Source organism: Scophthalmus maximus, chromosome 8 (assembly GCF_022379125.1).
Source record: "Scophthalmus maximus strain ysfricsl-2021 chromosome 8, ASM2237912v1, whole genome shotgun sequence".
NCBI lineage: Eukaryota > Metazoa > Chordata > Actinopteri > Pleuronectiformes > Scophthalmidae > Scophthalmus > Scophthalmus maximus.
The window spans coordinates 5,319,102-5,339,801 of NC_061522.1; the positions used below are offsets into that span (position 1 = coordinate 5,319,102).

The 20,700-nt window shown below is 42.8% G+C and overlaps 2 protein-coding genes across 4 annotated transcripts; one reads left to right on the plus strand and one right to left on the minus strand.

Moving 5' to 3' along the window:
• Positions 1-2,143: 2,143 nt before the first annotated feature.
• parn (poly(A)-specific ribonuclease (deadenylation nuclease)) lies at positions 2,144-10,824 on the plus strand. 2 transcript variants are annotated; one of them, XM_035636993.2, is made up of 26 exons: positions 2,144-2,259; positions 2,586-2,663; positions 2,765-2,844; positions 3,580-3,647; positions 4,138-4,219; positions 4,403-4,463; positions 5,079-5,247; positions 6,089-6,151; positions 6,246-6,284; positions 6,364-6,406; positions 6,491-6,571; positions 6,668-6,724; positions 6,864-6,941; positions 7,074-7,117; positions 7,217-7,259; positions 7,443-7,518; positions 7,621-7,731; positions 7,826-7,895; positions 7,991-8,046; positions 8,184-8,270; positions 8,366-8,440; positions 8,529-8,706; positions 8,835-8,962; positions 9,516-9,579; positions 9,670-9,881; positions 10,103-10,824. In XM_035636993.2, the coding sequence occupies exons 1-26, from the start codon at positions 2,241-2,243 to the stop codon at positions 10,147-10,149; spliced, it is 2,109 nt and encodes a 702-aa protein (XP_035492886.2). In that variant the 5' UTR covers positions 2,144-2,240; the 3' UTR covers positions 10,150-10,824. The 2 variants fall into 2 exon arrangements, with proteins under 2 accessions (XP_035492886.2, XP_035492887.2); XM_035636994.2 differs by having other exon boundaries at positions 6,494-6,571.
• Positions 10,825-11,127: 303 nt separating this feature from the next.
• LOC118312415 (RNA exonuclease 5) lies at positions 11,128-20,671 on the minus strand. 2 transcript variants are annotated; one of them, XM_035636989.2, is made up of 19 exons: positions 20,548-20,671; positions 18,272-18,559; positions 18,030-18,156; positions 17,805-17,919; positions 17,596-17,703; positions 17,319-17,407; positions 16,545-16,660; positions 16,267-16,405; positions 15,889-15,983; positions 15,710-15,812; positions 15,533-15,618; positions 15,309-15,417; positions 14,806-14,925; positions 13,735-13,872; positions 13,402-13,494; positions 12,967-13,300; positions 12,682-12,860; positions 11,940-12,049; positions 11,128-11,824 (listed from the first exon to the last, which is right to left on the minus strand). In XM_035636989.2, exons 2-19 carry the CDS (start codon positions 18,541-18,543, stop codon positions 11,758-11,760), a joined length of 2,400 nt encoding a protein of 799 aa, XP_035492882.1. In that variant the 5' UTR covers positions 18,544-18,559; positions 20,548-20,671; the 3' UTR covers positions 11,128-11,757. The 2 variants fall into 2 exon arrangements, with proteins under 2 accessions (XP_035492882.1, XP_035492883.1); XM_035636990.2 differs by lacking the exon at positions 20,548-20,671 and adding an exon at positions 19,010-19,152.
• Between the last annotated feature and the right edge of the window lie 29 nt (positions 20,672-20,700).

The following is a 20,700-nucleotide window of genomic DNA, read 5'->3' on the forward strand; positions in this document are numbered from 1 at the left end:
TTAAGAGGCTCCATCAAATAAAGTGGGTATTTTTTTGGGACTTTTGAATGAAATGAACTCAGACAGTGTTTCCTCGCCAAGCCGCAGCCGAAGGATTGCGACAAAAACTCAATTTAACTCAAACTTTTAACTCGCAGTCTCTAAGTATTAGTTATCCAAGTGTTTATATGACTCAGATTACTGAGTTCATCTGAACTTTACAACGTCTTTCGGCACAGAATAAGGACTGTGGGGGTACACTGACGTTGCTTCAGGAAGAGATTTCTGTGTTCGGCCAGTATGACCAGAAGGAGTAATTGCAGGGACCAAAAACTAGCACAGTATAAACACAATGCGGGCATGTCGGTATTGTTTTGAATCAGACTTTACAAAATCTGTCTCTTGAAATGCCCCCCAAATGTTGGTGTTTTTTTAAATCACATTCTCTCAATATTACAAATTTCCCCACTCAAGAAAAGAAACTGATTTCCTGAGATTGATATGGAGCAGGTTGAGTCGAGCTAGAGCAAGCTCACAGATGTCTGATGGTGAAAAGTATGGGGGGGGGGGGGGGGGGAAACCTTTCAGGCTATAATATTTTTTTCTACCTCTCAGAAATGGAGACTTTTGTTCAAGTTTGGCGCAGAGGTGACATTTCTGTTCGCAGCCTTGACGGACTTTTAAAACCACTTCACGAGTCATCAATGTATGACTAACCTGAGTCTGAGTGTGTGTTTTTTTAGTAATACATCAGAGTTTTCACCCTTGTGTGAGCGTGTGGGAGAACATAGCGGCAGTAAATCTGAAATGACACTTTTTGAAATGTCATCTTTGCATTTCAATGGAGGGAACGTCTCACCCCTGCTTCCAATGCAAAGACATTCTCTCCAGAAAAAGATTTTTGTTTTTGTATTCATCATGCAATGCAACAAGTAGATAATAATTATAGGCATTGCTCTGTCTCTTAAAAAAAAAAAAAAACTCAGTGGCAGCTGCTTTACCAGACTGACTTCAGAGACACTTCTTTCTAAACTCAAAGTAGGAGAAATAATTCCGAGCCATCTTAAGATTCACAAAATATGCTCTTTTGTCTTTTGGGAGACAGCTTTTGTGGATTTGGTATTGTTTCCGGTTGGTTTTCTTGCCCAGTTGTCAAACTGTTTGCAGTTTCCAGCTAACTGTTGGAAGGCAAATGCATTGTATCAATAATTTTGGGCACACAAACAGTGTAAGTAATTCTATTTCGGCCTCTTCGGTGAACCAACTGAGACAATAACTATTTCCAGGAGGTAACATAAAGAAAGCTGAGCAAAAATGAATAAGCATAAACCTATTATATTATGTACAATACAGTAGATAAGAAAACAAAAACAAAGAGTCATACAGTAGAGCAACAACAATGGTGTGGTTGTGTGTGTGTGTTTGTGCGTGTGTGTGTGTGTGTGTGTGTGTGTGTGTGTGTGTGTGTGTGTGTGTGGTTTGCATGTTAAAAACAACAACAATAACTCAATCAAAAATAATAAGTGAAAGAAGAAATGGACACAAAATATACATTTGAAAGAAATGTGTAATGTAACTGGAACTGTCAGATGAATGTAGTGGAGCAAAAATCATTTCCTTCTGGGATGTAGTGGAGTAGAAGTGGCAGGAAAAGAGTTAAATTAAGTACAAATACTTTTTTACTTGGGAAAATCCACTTCTGTCATTCTTCTCAAATAATTCACTGGTACACTTAAAGTGCAATAACTAACTGTGCAATATCTATATTTATTCACATGTGTAAATATGGCTACTGTACAATTGCTACTATAGTATTTATATCAGTTATTTTTTTTACATTTTCTGTTATATTTTGCAGATACCTACTGCTTTTTTAAATTTCTTCCTGTATTCTTCTGTCCACCTTGCTGCTGTAATGCCCCAATTTCCCCATTGTGGGACGAATAAAGGTACATCTTATCTTATCTGCTATGAAATTACTGTAATAAATCACCCGATTTATTCATATGAATGAACACAATTGTATTCGGATTATTTTATTACGGCACCAGTTGTTTTAAAAACAATGAACTCTCACGCTTTACTTTTTAAATACGTGTATTTTAAAAATAACTTTCAATAATAAATTCGCACCGGGGTTTTTCTCGGCGGCGGCGGCAGCTGGCCTCGCGCGGCCCGGAAGTGTTTGTGGGACGGTTTAAAGCCAGTAGACGGAGGCTAGGTGGCGTTAGCTGTCAGCCGGGTTCAGTCATTGTGCAGGGATGGAGGTGACACGGAGAAGTAAGTAGCCAGCCGCACTTTCCCACACGTGTGTTTCTCTGGTTTGCCCCGTGCATCACGCGGACGAACGACGGAGTCGTGACATGAGATATGTTTGCAAAATGCGCGCGGCTCCGTAATTCTGTGTGTTTGTGCTAACTAGCCGGCTAGCGCGCTAACTAACTAGCTAGCTAGGTGAAGGGAAGGTGGCGGCGAGGCGGCGACGAGCGCGGCTGCGGGCTCGTGTGCGGGCTCGTGTGCCCCCTCCGCGGGCTTAGCAGGCGCTGCGCATCGCGCACACTAACCCCCCAGTGCGCTCTTCTCCTCCACCTCTCCGCCGCCCACAGATTTTAAAGAGAGTTTGAACGCGGTGTGCAGCGCGTTGGAGGAGGCGGACTTCCTCGCCATCGATGGAGAATTCTCAGGTAAGCGTGTAATGAGTGTGAGCAGATGTATTCGTACCTGGGGGGGGGGGAAATGCTCCTGCAAAATGTGACTTTGTGTTGTTGTTGTTGTTGTTTTTTAGGGATAAGCGACGGTCCTAATGTCAGTGCACTAACCAACGGACTGGACACGCCAGAGGAGAGATACACGAAGCTCAAAAAGGTCAGGGGGTTCATTGCTTTCTGCACCCCCCCCCCATATCACAAATTAGAAAGTATATGTGCAGCATGTTTCCATATATTTATTGGAGAGCCTCCAATAAAATAAGGGAACTCTCCCTAGAAGAAAAAAACACCATAAATGGAGGAAAGCTCAGGAGGCGCACCGTAGGACGGAAGCCTCTTCCTGGATGGACACATGGGCGAGACAGATGTTGTGTTGTCCAGAATAAACCGACGCACAATATATATATATATATATATATATATATATATATAGGGGGCGGCTGCGGCTCAGGACGTGGAGTCGTTCGGCCACCGACTCGAGGGTTGGCAGTGCCAATCCCGGCTTCACGCCGTTGTGTCCTTGGGCAAGACACTGAACCCTAACTCGCCTCTCTGACGTTTTGTTTTGTCCACACACCGAAGATATTTAGTTTTGCTGCCACAGAGGAGCGAAGAAACCAGAGAATATTCACATTTAAGACGCTGAAATCTGAGAATGTTGACTTATCTCCATTAAAAACTATGTATAGCGATTAAACGATTATCAAAATAGTTGCCGATTAGTTTAGTAACTGTTTAGCTGTTGCAGCTCTACAAACGTGCACCCGAGGGGGAGAGGCTGAGACTCCTGCACGGACATCCAGTGCATCCCAGTTTCCCTCCATGGTTGCGTGCAGCAGTTTTTTGTCTTTGTTTTATCTCATTAAACTCCTTTTTTCATTCTGCCCACCAGCATTCCATGGACTTTGTGCTGTTCCAGTTTGGATTATGTACATTCACGTACAACCAGGCCAAGTCAAAGTGAGTCATCCCTGCTCAGCAAATGCTGAATTTCTGGGACGAATTGGTTCTTTCCACCCCACAAAAAATGTATTGTCTTATTTGTAACATTTAACAAAATATATTTATTGAAGCCCAACTCAGTTCTTTTATAAATACAGCGAGAGCCAACTCATTGTGAGTCCTCTGGGGGAGCAGTTGGGTTTTTTTGGACACAGTAACTGGGCAAGATAAATGTGTGTGAATTGTCAGACTGACAAACGGCAATTACTTCTTGTACCATCCCCTGAATTAATCAAGGCTGTGTTACCAAGTGGGGCAACTGCCTCAGGGCCCCAGATCATTTACTATGTCACGAAATTATTTATCCCAAGGTTCCATTGTGGGGGTTTTATGCAAACACGTTTGTCAACACTTTTGTCATTTGTCAAGTGCTAATAATGGAAGCGATCCCGTTAAGCGTGTTAACTTCATTTTTTTCCCCCCGTTTCTTCATATCTTGTCTCTCCAGGTATATCACAAAGACATTTAATTTTTATATATTCCCGAAGCCATTCAACAGGACGTCGCCTGACATAAAGTTCATCTGTCAAGTAAGTCGGCGTTGTTCTTCGGGGTGATGGCGTCACGTCTTCATGAACAACTCAGATAAATGACTTATTAGAAACGGGTTGGATGGTTTAACGTTGTTCCTTCTTTGTCAGCCGTGAAAGATAATTTCAATGTAGGGGCAGGTTGTTTGTTTGAAAGTTGAAAGATCATCTTTGTTATTTCAGAGTTCCAGTATTGACTTTTTGGCCAGTCAAGGATTTGACTTCAACAAGGTGTTCTGTCATGGTGAGTGGTGTGACCCAAAAGGCCCTTCTGTCCACGATGATCATTGCTGCATGTCCATTCTCATTATCGTACGACCAACTGATTGAGTTTATAGCAGCATGCAACAAACTTTTTACTACATAAGGTGGTAGTGAGTGTGTGTGGTGAGTTTCTTCTCGACTCGGATGTCACAATTTGAAATAAAAACCTTTTTAATCTGCCATTTATGCAAAGGGTTAGGGTAAGTCCTGATCATTAGGTTTCTCTTCTTTTTATTTTCACCATTGTGATGTCCATGTAGCTAGGAGGTTGAGGCTTGTGTCCAAATTGTGTTTTTGTCTGTGCAGGCAGAGCATTAAATCAGATAAAAGCACTATGCGTGGGTTATGTTTCTATGACGACAAAACCACAGGAATCACAAGGAACATTCAGCTCCCACTGATGGTTTCTGCCTGTTATTTACAGGTCAGGATGGCCAGACAAGTCAGGACAAGCTAATTAAAAAAAGAAAGAAAGAAAGAAAAGAAATAAAATTCTGATGGCTATGGTGACTAGAAGAATGAAGATTTTCAACTTTTGTACTCTACACGGCCCAATGCAGCCGCATACGCTCTCTTCACATTCTGCTTTTCAAAGGAATCCCATACCTCAATCAAGACGAGGAAGCCCAGCTGAGGAAGCAGACCGAGGAGAGGAGGAACCAGCACGCCAACGGCGTAGGGACACCATCTTACATCTCCCCGTCGTCCTCCAAAGGCCCTGCACACGTACCCGATGAACACAAGGACTTCATCGAACGGGTGATGTAAGTGTGTCACGGTCCAGGTGCGAGTGAAGCATGCACACTCAGGCTAGGTCCACATTATACGTGGTTTTCGTTAAAAAAACGCATTACTACTGCTACGTTTACGCCTGCTGTCCACGCCACCCTGGAGTTTTTGTGCTCCTTAAAGTGGGAAGTTTGGAAACGTTGCTGGTCAGGGGAAGCGTTGTAGTATGGGCGGTTCAAAACTGAGATGTTTGGAGGACATGATGCCTTCCCTTCTTGCAGCAGTGAAGTCAAAACCTTGTAGACACTTACTTTTAGTACATCAGACCAAGAAAAGAAATCCCTGCTTTTACATTTTTTCTCATTCGTAGTATTTTAACAAAAGTACTTAGGTTACTTAAGAAACCGACCTCGGAGTAGAGGATACTTGAATATTCAGTTTTCAGGTGTATATCAGGAGTTAAAACGTGTGGACGGGGATCCTTTACGTTTTAACAATTAAAACGTACTATTATGAATTTATACTCCTGTTGCACACCTCACACTGATGGCACCTATATTTGGTGTTTTCCTTTGCTTGGGGGGGTAAACTGAGCACAGCCCAGAAACAATGCTCCAGAATTCCTTTGCTATAAATGAATAGACCCTGCGACACACTGCATCTCTAATTTGACTGGTGTCGGATGTTCAGAAGTTTGCTGGGGGGAAATTGACTCCTTTTCACAAAGCTGCACCTGTGACACTGACTCAAAATGTTAGAAATGAGTAGATTAGATTTGCCAACCTGAAACCTTAAGCAAATACAGCTTCACAATTATGTCGGTGTCTCACCCTGAATGTTTTGATCATTTCTGCTTTTTTTTCCTCCATATCGTAGACAGAAAGTTGATTCACTCTTCACAAGCTCAGAGAAGACTGTTGACTTAGAGCCATGCACAGGGTAATCAATCATCCACCTTCTTTATTTACCATGTGGATTTTTTTGTTGTTGTATTTTAATCTCTGCATTCTGTGTATTTACATTCCTTTGCCAGGTTTCAGAGGAAGCTGATATATCAGACCCTGAACTGGAAGTGAGTGTCTCTCACTACTTGGCTGTTAATGTTGTTGATGTTTGGTTGTGTTGGTTTAACATTACTCGTGCTCCCGCAGGTTTCCCAAGGGGCTTCATGTGGAAACCATAGAAACGGAAAAGGTTAGAACATGTTTTTATTTCAGATTATCTTGTCTCCTGTTGTTTGTTTTGTTTTTAGGGTGACTGTGATTTTTGTGTTGGCAGAAGGAGCGTTACATCCAGGTCAGCAGAGTAGACGACGACGAGAGGAAGAGGAGGGAGCAGCAGAAACTGGAGCGGGAGCAGGTGTGACTAATGTCAAATATTGTGGTCACGATCTCAAAATATATATGAAATTTTCTCGAGCTTTCTGACCTAAATCTTAACATCCGACCCCTACAGGAGGAGCTAAATGACGCCGTCGGATTCTCCAGGGTCATCCACGCCATCTCTAAATCTGTGAGTCACCTCGTCATTTGAATTACAAACCCACACAAAAAAATATTAAAGAGATGTTTCATGAATCAGGAAAAAACATTTCTCAAGTTGCATTATCCTTCATGACCTGTACCTGTGACCCTTTACGTCCGATACACAGGGTAAACTTGTGGTCGGCCACAACATGCTGTTGGACGTGATGCACACCATCCACCAGTTCTACTGCCCCCTTCCAGAGGTACGTACCTGAGATGGATATTATAAACCCTTTTTGGCTGCTCACTGTTCGGCCTCTTTTAATCCACAAAGTAGCAGTTTAAAGCAAAGTAATATCACCAATGCATAATTTATACCAACGCTCTTTCTGCAGGATCTTCAAGACTTTAAAGAGGTCACAATGTGTGTCTTCCCAAGGTAACATGCTACTCTTCTGCTAACTTTGTGTCTTCACAACAGATGTTCTTTACTTTTTTTTTTTAGGGTTATTAATTTATCTAACCTATTGACTTGCAGACTTATGGACACAAAGTTGATGGCTTCCACTCAGCCATTTAAGGTACGTTTTAACTTACTTTTGTTTAAGTAACCAGTAAAGTAGATTATGATTTTTAATTTGTTCCTTATTAAAATCCTTTAGCAATCTGGAGCTTGACCCCCTCATGCAGATTTCATTCATGATTCTGTGTCTCTAAATCTTTTAAATTTGTATTTATATTTTACTTTTTTTTGTATGTTGCAGGAGCTGATCACCAACACCTCTCTGGCAGAGCTGGAGAAGCAGTTGAAGGAGAGCCCCTTCAAGTCACCACAAGTTGGTGAGGGAATACATGAACATAATCCAGAAATATTCTTCACTGTACAAAATCCTGCTGACACTTTTTTCTTTCTTTTTTCCCTCCTCCTCTGCACTATTCCAGAAACGGCAGAGGGGTTCCTCAGTTACGACACGGCCCAGGAGCAGCTCCACGAGGCGGGTTACGACGCCTACATCACTGGCCTCTGTTTCATCTCCATGGCCAACTACCTGGGTATGAACACGATCATACCGGTCCTGCTCGCAAACATAGAAATCCTCTGAATCTGTATCGTTCCTAAGTCGGTCTGCTCAACACTCTTTTTCAGGCTCTTTCTTGACCCCGCCCAAATCTTACATCTCCGCTCGATCCAAACTCATCGAGCCTTTCCACAACAAGTAAGGAGATGCCCTCAAATTTATTTGGGACATTTTATTAAACCTTTAATACTTTAAAAGAACAGCTTATAATAATTCTACTTTGTGCTCTCCAGGCTTTTCCTGATGAGGATAATAGATATTCCCTACCTCAACGTCACAGGACCAGACTGTGAGTAAAATATTGAAGCACAGCACTTCTACGTGTCCAGATTGTTTTATTAACCACTAAGCCACTTCTCCATCTCACATTTTTTATATTTTCTTTTATTATTTTTTTGTTTGTGCTAAACTCTTCTGCTCCCACAGTGCAGCCCAAAAGAGACCATGTCCTGCATGTCTCCTTCCCCAAAGAATGGAAGACTAGTGACCTCTACCAGCTCTTTAGTGCCTTTGGTAAGAGACATGATTTTTGCCTTTTTTAAATTCTGCTTGCAAAAAGGTATGTGTCATAGCGTATCACTCACTTTCTACTTCTGTTCTACACTCAGGGAATATCCAGGTTTCATGGATCGATGACACGTCAGCGTTCGTGTCCCTGAGTCAGACGGACCAGGTGCAGATAGGTGAGTTGTGGAGGTCGTCTTCTTTTGGACCGGACTCCCACCATCTCATGCGACCTGAATGCTTTCTTCCCCTCTCTCTTCCCCGCAGCTATGAACACCAGTCGCTACGCAGAGAGTTACAGGATCCAGACGTATGCGGAGTACATCAAGGCCAAGCAGCAGGAGAAGGAGAAGCTCGGGCAGACCCCCAAGAGCTGGGGCGAGGACGGCTGGGTCAAATCACACTACACCTCATCCACTACCTCCAGTGGTTTCGGATATTCCAGGTACGCCTGTCCTGCTGTACACCACTTTTCTCCTGGATCATAATATTCTTTGTATGTCCATTAACTAGGGTTTCCTCCATGTATTATTTTTGTACCGCTCTACATACGGCAATTTTTTTTTACTCCAGAGGTTTGAGGAAACGCAGCATCAGTCCGGTCCACGGAGAGCAGGGCAGCGGAGAACCTCTGATCGCTGACGGGTGGAGTCACTACTCGTACCCGGACAGCACGGGCGTCAAGAAGATGAAAAAAGATGGTGTGTGTGAACACATGCATGCTTGTGTGCTTTTCCTGCTGCATACACGCAGGTTTCCCCTCAACGAAAAGCACGGAACAGGGATTCAGTTCCCCCCGAGGAAGAGGGCAGGTGGCATTTTGAATAATCATCACAACCGAGGCGGAGTGAATAAGTTAACCATCAGATTTTATGTTTTATTTATGGCCACCTGCTCCAGAACAGATGGGTCACATGCATTCTGGATTGACAACATCGTTTTCACTCTGAATTTTTGGGGGTTTTAACTTGATTTTGCAGCACAATGTAATTTCAATGATGGATCTCTGGGTTTTATTTTCGCTCTAATCTTAATTTCAAAGTTTTTCAATATGTTGCTGGTTATAAAAAATCAGTTTAGTTTTTTTGGATGATTTTGATGGCTGGTGTGACACACAATGCAGTCACGGCCTTATTTCGCTGTATATCTTTCTGCACGCGTGTCCTTGTCAGTCCTGTGAATTGAGGTAAAACATACATGCCATTCAAGGTCTAATCTCGGTTCTCACACTCCAGTTGTCATTGTGTTCCCCAGATACAAGTGGACAGGCGAATGCTGACGCTGTCGAGAGCAAGACGTCAGAGGGATGGCTGAAGACGTAAGTAAAAATGGAAGTGATCATTTTTATGCTGCCGTTCTACCGTTGGCCGCGACATACAAGTCTCTTAACCGTTGTTGTGCCCTGCAGAGATGCATCAGATTCAGCAGAGCTGAGTCCAGTCCCTGATGAGGAGGAGCAGGAGGAGGAAGAGGAGGAGGAGGAGGAGGAGGAGGAGGAGGAGGGGGGAAGTCCTGAGGGCGCAGATCCAGCCAATGATGCTGAGGGGACGGTCACCTGGCAACAGGCCCCAACGGTCCAGTCGAGGAAAGGTCGAAAGAACAAGAAGAAGAAGTCTGAAGGTGTGTGTGATCAATGGCCCATGAAACTATAGAAAGATGATATTCCTTTTAGCCCGACCGATATATTCATATTTTCAGGATAGTTAATCACTATTAGCATAGCAAAAAGGCTACGATTCAAAATGTTCCAATTACATTTCTGTATGATCACTTGTTAATTATTGCATCTCAAGTGAGCTCCTTGATAATCTTATCTCAACATGTCTCCCTCTCTTGTACAGCGGCCGAATCTAAAAAATCGCTTTTCGAGGTTCCAGATGTCTGGTAGCGAGAGGCCGGGCTTCCTCCTCAGTCTTTTCCCTAAGCACTTGGGGGCCGCTCTCCTCCTGTAAGGTCGGTCATCACTGGGAGTGGCCCCCGACTTCATTCACTCAGAAGCTATGGACAGAAATGTTGATAAATTCTCGCATATGATCAGAGTGCCACTCACAGCTGGGCTTTCACTTTGGACTCCATCATCAGTTTTAATGACACATCACCTCCAGTCAGTCTTATATTTTGTGAGCGTGAGTTGTGTGCGAGTTTGTGCATGTGAGGGAGATATCGTCTGTCTCCCTGTGAATCCATCTAAGTCCTGTAGTTGTCAGGGTTACGTAATATTTTAACGCTGTCAAAATGTTTCCATTTTTAAAAAGAATAATGTACGTTCTGTCAACTCCCCCAGTTTTATCAAATCATGTATACGCTTATCAATGATAATCTCATATTTATTATTGGTGGCATTTTGACCCTTCATGAGGTGCTTGTGTTGTACAGAATTGTTTTTCTTTACCTTTTTTGTGTTGAAAGTTTTGTAACAGTGTCAATTTGCAACAATGTCCGTTGTATGTTCTAATGCAAAATGTGTAAACGTTAAGACGTCAACATTTTTGTATAAGATAGTTTAAAAAATCCTTAAATATTTCCTTTAAAGGGGGAAAAAATTAAAGAATGTTTCTTAGCATCTCTGTTTCTGTGACCTGTTTTCAAACTGATCTGCTAGTGACTGCACCGTAAACAATTCAGTTCTTTAGAAGACTTATTCCAATTGATTTTGAAAAAGTTTTCTAAAGGATAAAACCACAAAGTTTTGTAGTGGATCATATAACATTTTCCTCATTCAATTTTTTTTTCTTGTCGGTCTCATTTTCATGACCATGTGTCACCTTGAGGAAATGTCTTCACATGTTCACTTGTCGTCATGTACACATACCAAACATCAATCATACACTAATAATGACAATGTCACACAAAATGACTCATAGGATTAATGGAGGCAAATACATTTTATATTCAAAGATGGTGGTCAAAGATCACTTAGCCGGCCCTCCTCAACAAGCTCGTCAAGACTGACCAATAGATTTTTGTTAAGAATTGTCAGACAACAAAAATCCAACGGAAGCACAAGACATCCGACATGATAGAAATTACAAACCTTAAATCCAACACAACAGCAATTTATAAATAAAAACAAAACTCTCAAAAAAGCAAGGAAAACTGGAGTAAAAACATGATTGCAGATTTTATTACAGATCTGCTGTTTTTAATTAAAAACTCCTAAGCTTCCAATAGCAGTTAAAATTTAAAAAAGTGAACATTTATGAAAATAATTTTGTACCAAAAGTCTACTTTGTAGCTTTGCTTGTTTCCAGGTAAAAAAAAACAACAATACTGAGTACTGCATTAGACTTCAACTTTCCATACATGTAGAAAACAAAAGTATCATTCTGTAAAGAAATACAAGACTGGTGAAAAGGAAGTTTTACTAAAACAAGGTTCATGTTTTTATTTGTTTTGCTCTTTTAATCTTCATTAATTTCATCTGATTCAGATGAGCCACGGGAGGAGGAATCGATGGAGCGGAAGATATTTAGTCAGGCTTGTTTCTTGAGCTGGATCACTTTTCTCCTCGAGAGCCTGACTTGACCTCCATAAAACACAAGCCAGGCAGGGGGCCATTGGCACTGTGGAAAGGAGAGAGAGACATGGTTGAGAAATATTCAACTTGGTAGAAGTTATTTGATCCCCCCCACCCCCCCCCCCCCCCCCCCCCCCCAGACAGTTGTCACGAGTCCTCACCTGTTGCATCCAAGCAGCACAACCACAGACAAGGTGTCGTCCGGCAGGAATCTGAAGAGCTTCCCCAGGCGGCGGTCCAGCTTCCCCATCATGGGCTCCACTTCCTGGTCCTGCAGATGACACATTTACATATTGTGCATATCGTTTTCTTCTGTGGTAGTGGGTTGTCGTAGCTGGATGATGCACTACCTCCCAGCAATATGAGTGAATATCAATATTGCATTGCATAAAAAATTGACCATGAACAGTGTGGTAGAGTAATGGGTGGAATCTTTTTCTCCTCTAGCCTTTTAAGGTCCCGGTCCTAGTTCAATTATTACATGAAATTATTACAAGATGAGTTTCCCCAGGTACTAGGAACCTTTGAAGCAACTCGTGTGAGTTTCCACAAAAGGAACCAGGGTCTAAATTAAGAGTACTCCAGCCTTTTTCATTTCAGCCGGTCAATTTGACTGAGGCTGGCGACTGAAAGCCAGAACATCTATTGACTATGATGTTCGACCGTCTAACAAACAGCTGTTGTGTTTGTTTGCGAAGAGAACAGGGAAGCAACAAGCAAACAAGACTAGAGCTACAGTAGCAGCCCCCTACTGGCCATTATTGTCATTACACCGGACAACGAAAATGTTTGGCTGAATGAAAAATGGAGATAATTATTCTTAATAATACTGGGGCCAGAGGATGGCACCAAAGGAAAAGTCCCGGCGACTCTCCACTGGAGTGACTACTAGCCATTTCTTACCTGAGAACTGGTGTGGGTGCTCTCCTCGTCATCCCCCTCAGCCACCACTGAGGTCGTTGTCAGGGCGACCCATGAAGGCAAGTGGGGCGGAGTCAGGGACGGACAGATGACATAGCCCTCTGTCCGGAGATGCTCAGAGGAGCTGAGGGCGGCGCGTCGGCCCTCTGAACTCCCAAACTCTGTCGAACACACAGCAAGGGTCGGGGAATTTCACAATCTTTTCGCAAAAATCACCCACAAATAGAACGAGAGAAAGTGTAACTGTGGCTCTTTTTTTTTGCTCACTTATGTATGCGTGTGTAGCCCGTTTTCCGGGTTTGGCGGGCAGGACGACTATCTCCACGGCTCCAAAGGGACCAAACGTCTCTCTGAGGGTTTCCTCAGACAGGTCATCGCTCGCTTTGGCGGGGTGCAAGCCATTTGTGATTTTAGAAGAAGTGGCACCGGGTCTCTGTGAATCTAATGTGCGTCCGTTGACCTTTGCCGAGCTGCCGGCGCACTCGGCGACACTGGGCTTTAATTTAACTGCGTAGAGGTGACTGGCGTTGAGAGGGTCACTCGCCAAAGCATCAAGAGTCAGATCCAGGTCCAGCAGTGACTCATTAACAGGCCTGTGCACCTGGAAAGTGAACAGGATAGAGCAGTTTACAAGAGGTTTAGGAATAGATATATTCTAAAGGGTTATAAGAAACAAAAAGCACAAGCAAAAGGTAGAGCTACCTTGATGGACTGTCCCTGCAAACTATATCCGTTCAGAGTTTTTAGAGCCAGCCTAGCTCCCTCGAGCAGCTTGAACTCTACCTCTGCATGGACCTGGAGACCAAACACAGTCAAAAAGGACAATAAGAGATTAATAAAGCACATCTAGAGAGAGCAGATCATGATCTCCCAGGGTCAAAGCGATAATCTTCTCTCACACAGAATAAACACCGCGTTTCTGTGACTGTGACTCATCGTCCAGTTGAACGGCCCACGCCTTCAGAGTTGCTCAGATGTTCACTTGGTGAGTGGCGACAACGGTTAATAAAAGATAAAAGTTTATAAAAGACATACCCTCACAGCTGTGTTCAGCATTTTGATTTTCCGAACTGGCCCACAGCAACGAAAAAGCCGCTTCACTTCCTTCGCCGTGAAAGCCGCGGGGAACGGCCCAGCAAATACTGCACACATGTCGCGGAGGTTGGCACACACCTGCAGGATAAATACACACACAGTAAAGTTCAGTATATTACAGTGTTTCCAACAGGATTCAGTGCTTCGGATGTTTTCGGTGTGAAAGAAAGAGAATGAGAGGCAGTGGGGAAAAGAGAGCTGCACACAGCTTCACAATGTAACATGAGTGCGAACCCTGCAGAACCCAATAATGTAATATTTTTTAATAAAAATCTCCACTTAACAACTTAAAATAATGTTATAAAACCAGATTATGTAAAAACTTCTCAATAATGTAATCAATGTCTTTACCAATAATGTAATAATCTGTGTACCGATAATGTCATAATCTATGTACATTATTGGGTCAACCTTGTTTTTGCAAAGCCCACAATGTAATAATTTCCTGATAATGTAATAACTACCAATAATGTGATGAAATGTCTAAACCAATAAAATAATAGTCTCTGTACCAATAATATTTTTTTTACTATACATTATTGCTTTAACCTTGTTTTTTGCTGAACCAAATAATGTCATAATTTGGCAATATTGAAATAACTAGGCCAATACTCCAATAATGTGTTCTGTTTTGGAAATGCATTGCTTTTGTAAATTTGTCATTATTTTCAAATTAACAAAGCTTTCATTTTGTGTTAGTCAAATATGGTGAGCCAAATAAATCAGTCTTTTTAATTTACATTATGTATTGGTTATTATTATAATAAGACATGTTATAACATTATTGGTAAGCTATTACACTATCAGGTTTTATTACATTTTGGCGGAGTTAGGTGGAGATTAGAAATAATTACATTATTGGGTTCTACAAACCCTAAGATAAAAAATTAATGTTATTATGAGATGCATTTAAAAAAAGGGGCTGACACAGTCTAGGTATTCAAAGGGAATCACTGTATTACACAATAATTGAAAATACTCCATCAACTCATTCTCCAATGAATGACTCACCCTCTGGTTCTGCTGCTGCTGCCGCTGAAGAACACACGGCTTCAGGTGGTCTGAGAAGGACGAGAACTGGAGCACTGAGAGGAACGGACACTTGGTCTGTCTCCTGAACGAGGCCAACATCTGAGGGAGTGAGGGAGGAGACAGTCGACAGAGGTGGAGGAGGAGAAGAGGAAGAGTTCAGGGGAGGGTGATCTCTTCAACCAAAGAACATCATAATTCATCTTTCCTTGCGTTGTGACTTTATTGTTAACTCTCAAATTCGTGCCATAACATGCCATAAAAGATTTGCCATAAAAAAAACGTGGCACTTTCGTAACTTGGATTTGGGATTTTAATATCTAGTAAATTGGTAAATCAGCAACACCATATGAAACCTTCTGTACGTGCACCAGAATGTTTACTTTATGTATAAAATCACGGCTGATGTCAGGTTTCAGCCAGTGTTTGACCAGCTGAAGACCAGGAGGGAGCAAAACTGGCCCCTGACCCCCAAAACTTCTCACCTCTTTGTCGGAGTTGTGCCACTGCTGATTGGACAGATCCAGGGCTACATCAGAACGCTTCCCCGAAAAGGCCACTGACCGGCCAAGTGTCTGCAATATGTCAGCAAACCTGCACAAGAAAGAAGGACGGAGAGTTTCTCAGATATAACTGCACCACAATGTGTGACGGTCGTTCTATTAGTTTTCAAATAAGTTCTGAAACATTTTTCTGACAGGTGATGTACCTGTGACTTGGCTCGGGTGCAGGTGGTTCGGTGGACTCCTCCTCTATCGTGTATCCCCACAGCTCCTCCAGATGATTCTCCACAACCTGACGGCAATGACACAGAAAAGATGTTGTACACAGTGTGTGTGTGTGTGTGTGTGTGTGTGTGTGTGTGTGTGTGCATGTCGTGTGTTACCTGACGAGGTCCTGTTCTGATAAAGTACTGGGCCAGCTCCAGGGCTGCCACAGCGTCCTCAATGGGATTATGACCCATCACCTCTTCAGTTTGGATTTGCCTCCTGGGACACAAAAGTGTAACACTGAGTTATCGGCCGCAGTGGGCGGGAGAGCCACAGACACACAGAGAGAACTTACCTCAGTATCATCTCTGCCAAGATCTTGAGCTTGAACCTTTGTCCAAACTCTTTCCTGTAGAGCAGCGAGGTGTCGATCACCAGTCGGTGGATCAGCTGCAGCGAGGACGGAGGCGCAATACGGATTAAAACGTAAAAGACACGTGTCTAAGTTTGGATACCGGGGTTGCACATTCGTTTTGTTAAGATTTGTACCCCTCTGTATCCATTTAGAAAATGAAAAGAAAATGATGTCTTCTTACTTAACACACACACACACACACACACACACAAGCTCCACAGCCACAAGACACAGAAGGACGAGACCAAAACCAAGCGTGTCATGATAATTTCAAAGCTGTTGCGAGCAGGAAACTAGACGTCCGCGGCGGTCACTCACTTTCAGAGCCTTGAGGTCGGAGTTAAGCGAATGCCCGACCAGAACGGCGTCGCGCGGCAACAGCGCCTTGAGCTTCGCCTGAACGTCCGCCAGGGTGGTTGTGATTGGTCCCAACATCCCTGCGGTGATACCAGAGAACCTAAACATAGAAATGCGATGTTGGTGATTGATAACACAACAGCTTGTGCTTGTGTGTGTGCGTGTGTGTGTGTGTGTATGTGCGTGCATGTGTGTGTGTGTGCGTGTGCGCGTGTGTGTGTGCATGCGTGCGTGCGTACTTGGTGAGGTAGTTGAGGATGCGGGTCTCGGGTTTCACCAGATCGTCGAGCACACAGTTCCCATCGCTGTCCACCAGAGAAACACGAGTCAGCTCGTTTCCCTTTTCTGTCAGACACTGAAACACAAAAGATAAAACAATAACGAATCCGCTTGGAACCGAGGTGGAAATCTTGGAATAACTTCGGACACAATGTTCTGACAAAATCTCGATATAGAGGACGGCCAAAGAAATCAGTGCAACACGACAAGCAGCAAACGATAATGAAGGTGAATTAGAGGTGAAGCAGAATACAGTTGGTGTGAGGTGGTAAATATCTATCATAACCGATTACCAGTGACATAAATAATATTTGAAAGTAGCATTATGTCAATAGTAAGTAAGTCTCGTCTCACACTTCATAAAACTGGCCATTTTTTTCCAAGCACATCTTTTATACTGGCTGTGTGTTTGAATTGATAATGTCTCCCTAACATAAAGACGTATTTTTCCTTAAAAATGCGTTCATATCACTGACGGTACATTCTGACCTGACAGGATGGACTATACATTTATGAAAATTAAAAATAGGAAATAGAATATGAAAAAAATGAAACACATTCAAAATAAATTTAAATTCTAGCGGAATATTCATAACACTTTACAAGAGACGGCGCTGTAAAAATTGGTGTATAGTTAGAAGAAGAAAAAAATCTGGACAATGTTCCCTGGTCATCAAGATTGTCTGAAGCATGGATATGTTTGCAGCAGCATTAAGAAGAATTAAGAATCTCACCATTTCACAGTCAAGTCCATACAGAGGGCTGCTGTCGGTCACGCTGTCGACACTCTCTGTGCTCGCAAACTCCTCAAAACCTGGCAACCCTGTAGCAGAAGGAACAAAAACAAAAAGGGAGAGGGTTCAGGTGGAGACAGAGACGAACACGGAGAGCGTGTTTTAACCCCAGACTGAGATTTTGAGCGGATATAAAGCGCTCATGTGGAAGCACACACGTGAACTACCGTTTCCGGTGTAGTCGGCTTTATGTGGATCTTGTCACAAAGAGATTCACCTTTGACGGGGTAGTGAGAGCCGACCATCTCCTCCTGGGTGAGCAGATACGCCGTCAGTCCTCTCCTCTGTGTCCCAAACTTGGTGATGACCGGGTGATACTTCAGCGCTGCGGCGGAACACAAATTAACACAGACATTCACAAATAAGGAAAGTCTCATGGATTATAGATTAATAAGAGAAATTTTCTCTTCGCACGAGATTTCTCACCTTTGGGTAATTCACTGTTTTCCTTGTGCAGTTGGGAAAGGGAGTCCGATTTAGGAACCTCACTGCTGAAGATTTCGGATGCTACGTTGTCAGGTGATGGAGTGAAGGTGACCCTCTGTAACAGTATGGATGTGATAAATCCAAAATCATGGCACTGTGAATAGTCTCTCATCCAAAAAAATCATAATCCGTGTCCCAACAGTTACAACCTGTGTGGATACTCACAGAGCTGTAGTTGGTCCTGAGGTGTCGCAGGGTGAGGTAGTGTCTGTAAAAGTGACTCTGGCTCAGATCCTCCACGATGACAACGTTCACACCTTTTACATTCTTCTGGTGGTGGAGACGGCACCAACTGGCAGGGAGACAAGGACGAGGACGACTTAAACTAGATATGTTAAAGATTTGCTCGTGTACATGGAGACGTTGTATTGGAAGTAAGTTACACATCACGCTACAAAAGTCCTTACCTGGGCTGACTGACGCCGCCCGTTCTCCCCAGAGCGGCGAAATGCAGCAGCTCCGTCAGCTCGTTCAGCGTGATCGGCTGTTGGAGGCGGTCGAGCGGTACAGAGACCCTCGGTAAACGGGAGGGAAGTGCACACGCCGCCGCCGCCGTCGTAGCCGTCGCCCCTTCATCTTCCCGCTCGGCTTTAAACCTCTTGGCCTCCCCGTGTGCCGCGGGGGAACTGTTCCTTCTTTTCTTTCTGCTGCTCGTAGCTGCCGCCGCCGACGGCTCCATGTTCACGCTGACGTTTCTACAGGAAAAAATACAAATAAATATCTGAAATGTGGTCTGGCTGTCAACTATGGACTATAAAGTTTCAAGACAGGTTTGAAAAACACAGTGGAGCCCTTTTTTTTTTCTTCAATTATTTGCCTATAAAATGTCAGAAATTTGTCAGAAGAGCCCAGGGCCTTTTCAAAATCATAATTCTTTTTAACCGTATTTCAAGAACTTGGTTGCTTTGGCTATGAAAAAAAATAAAGAAAATGGATTTTGAAGGAGGCTGTTTTCATGCTTTTAATAATAATAATAATACATTCTTCCTATTTTTCAGGAAATATCTATACTAAACTATTAGTCAAACTATTTCTGTGTTAATATTGCTGATGTCATTCTACATATAGCGTCACTTTCTTTTCAAAGAGAGAAGGTCTTGGTATAAAAACAAGTTTTTCCGTGTAGAGATATAATGTTACTGTACTGGATCGATACGTGTGGCAACAAATCTCTTCGGGGCGTCGGCCCAGGACACTTGATTTGTGCTCAGGTGAGAGTGCAGAAAAAGGAGGGATGCATAGTGTGGACCGATTATCTAGATGCAGCACAGCATGCCAAATGCAAAGTGTTTATGTGTATATGTGTCTGCTATCATCCTAAAGAAGAAGAAAATGAAATCCTGAGAGGATTCACCACCACCTATATGCGATGAGATCCCCGATCATAGGGAACTGTGTGTGTGTGCCAGATCATAGGGAAGTGTGTGTGTGCCAGATCATAGGCGTGTGTCTTTGAGCCTTTGATCCCTGCATCAACAGGGGATCGTGTGATAGGATTTTCAATTAACGAGTATTTAAGAATCAGAACGAACATTCAAACCGTGCAACAACTCCTCACTGATCAACAATCACTTTATATACAAAAAGGGAATAAACGACACAGATTTAGCAAGTGAAATCTGCACGACTGTAGCGAGCAGAACACTAAAACATAACTCAGAAATAATATTACAGGCTAGCAGTCTTTGCTTTGAATCACTTCATTTGAATAGATAGCGAACAACTCTCCAAATGCACCCGCTGACAAATAGGAACACTAACAAGAGTGTGCATAGAGACATGACCTATTTGTTTTTACAGGTACTAGAACTGCAACAATAACCGTAATCGACTGTTTTGATAGTTGAGTAATCTTTTCAAGTAGTGTTTATGGGGGGGAAAAGTCAAATTTCTATGATTTCAGCTTCTTAAATATTAGGGATGCACAGATACCGATACCAGTCGGTTCGATAAAATAATGAACACATTAATTGATAGTGAAAAATAATCGTTAGTTGCAGCCCTTCACATTACTATTAGTATTGAATAAATGTTCAAATGATATAAGGTATGAGCCATAGGCAACTGTTTGGCTCACTAAAAGTAAGTTAACATCCTGCGACAGGTTGTAAACATGTTGTAAACCTTGTTACAATAACGTGACGATTTTTTTTTTTAAATTCTGATCTGTGTACTATGAAACAGAAGTGGTTATTACAACAAAGCTCGACCTAAACTGAGTGGTTTTGTTTTGGGGGGGCACTCCATCCCATCATGATTATGACCCATATCATGTGTCATGATAAAAAATGAATGTCTTTGATTTAATTTGTGCTGCAGCTGCCAGGTAGAGAAGAAGTTTCAGCTTTATCTGTAGCTACAGGTGGATCCATTGGAATCACACGTCTCCTGCTCAACAGCCTCATGCCGGTGCAATGCGTGCGTCACGTGGTGCGATGAACTTTTGACGTGGTATAATAACTGAGAATTAAAGGGCTTCCTGGTCTGCTTGTCCAATGGTCGAGCTTCTCTCTGGGGGTCAGTCCGGTGGTTTATTATTGGTGTAATACACCGGAAACGCTACACACATAAGTAACAAATGCGTTTTGGTTTTTTTTAAACCAAAACATTAACGCCGGTACATTATGTTTACTTTTCGGTATATGTGTGGGTACAAGAGCGAGAGTTTTGTGTGCGTAAATACCAGATGTCATTGGTCCAATTGGCTCCAAATCCAGTTTCCCACCGATGTTAGGGGCTAAAGACGCATGGCTGGAGACTCCGCTGCACGTTTCAGTGGGAGAGAACACGCTCAAGTACACAAGCGCTACTTCCGACTTGTGACTTTCAAAGTAAA

What these genes read in the sequence shown, in the direction of transcription:
- parn (XM_035636993.2), top strand. An exon ending in ACATAAAGTTCATCTGTCAA is followed by an intron (nt 4,220 to 4,402) that starts GTAAGTCGGCGT and finishes TTGTTATTTCAG; the next exon opens with AGTTCCAGTATTGACTTTTT. An exon ending in AGAAACTGGAGCGGGAGCAG is followed by an intron (nt 6,572 to 6,667) that starts GTGTGACTAATG and finishes CGACCCCTACAG; the next exon opens with GAGGAGCTAAATGACGCCGT.
- LOC118312415 (XM_035636989.2), bottom strand. Translation starts at nt 18,543, where the DNA reads ATGGAGCCGTCGGCGGCGGCAGCTACGAGCAGCAGAAAGAAAAGAAGG. An exon ending in CTCTCACTACCCCGTCAAAG is followed by an intron (nt 17,408 to 17,595) that starts GTGAATCTCTTT and finishes CTTCTGCTACAG; the next exon opens with GGTTGCCAGGTTTTGAGGAG. An exon ending in GCACCCACACCAGTTCTCAG is followed by an intron (nt 12,050 to 12,681) that starts GTAAGAAATGGC and finishes TGTCATCTGCAG; the next exon opens with GACCAGGAAGTGGAGCCCAT.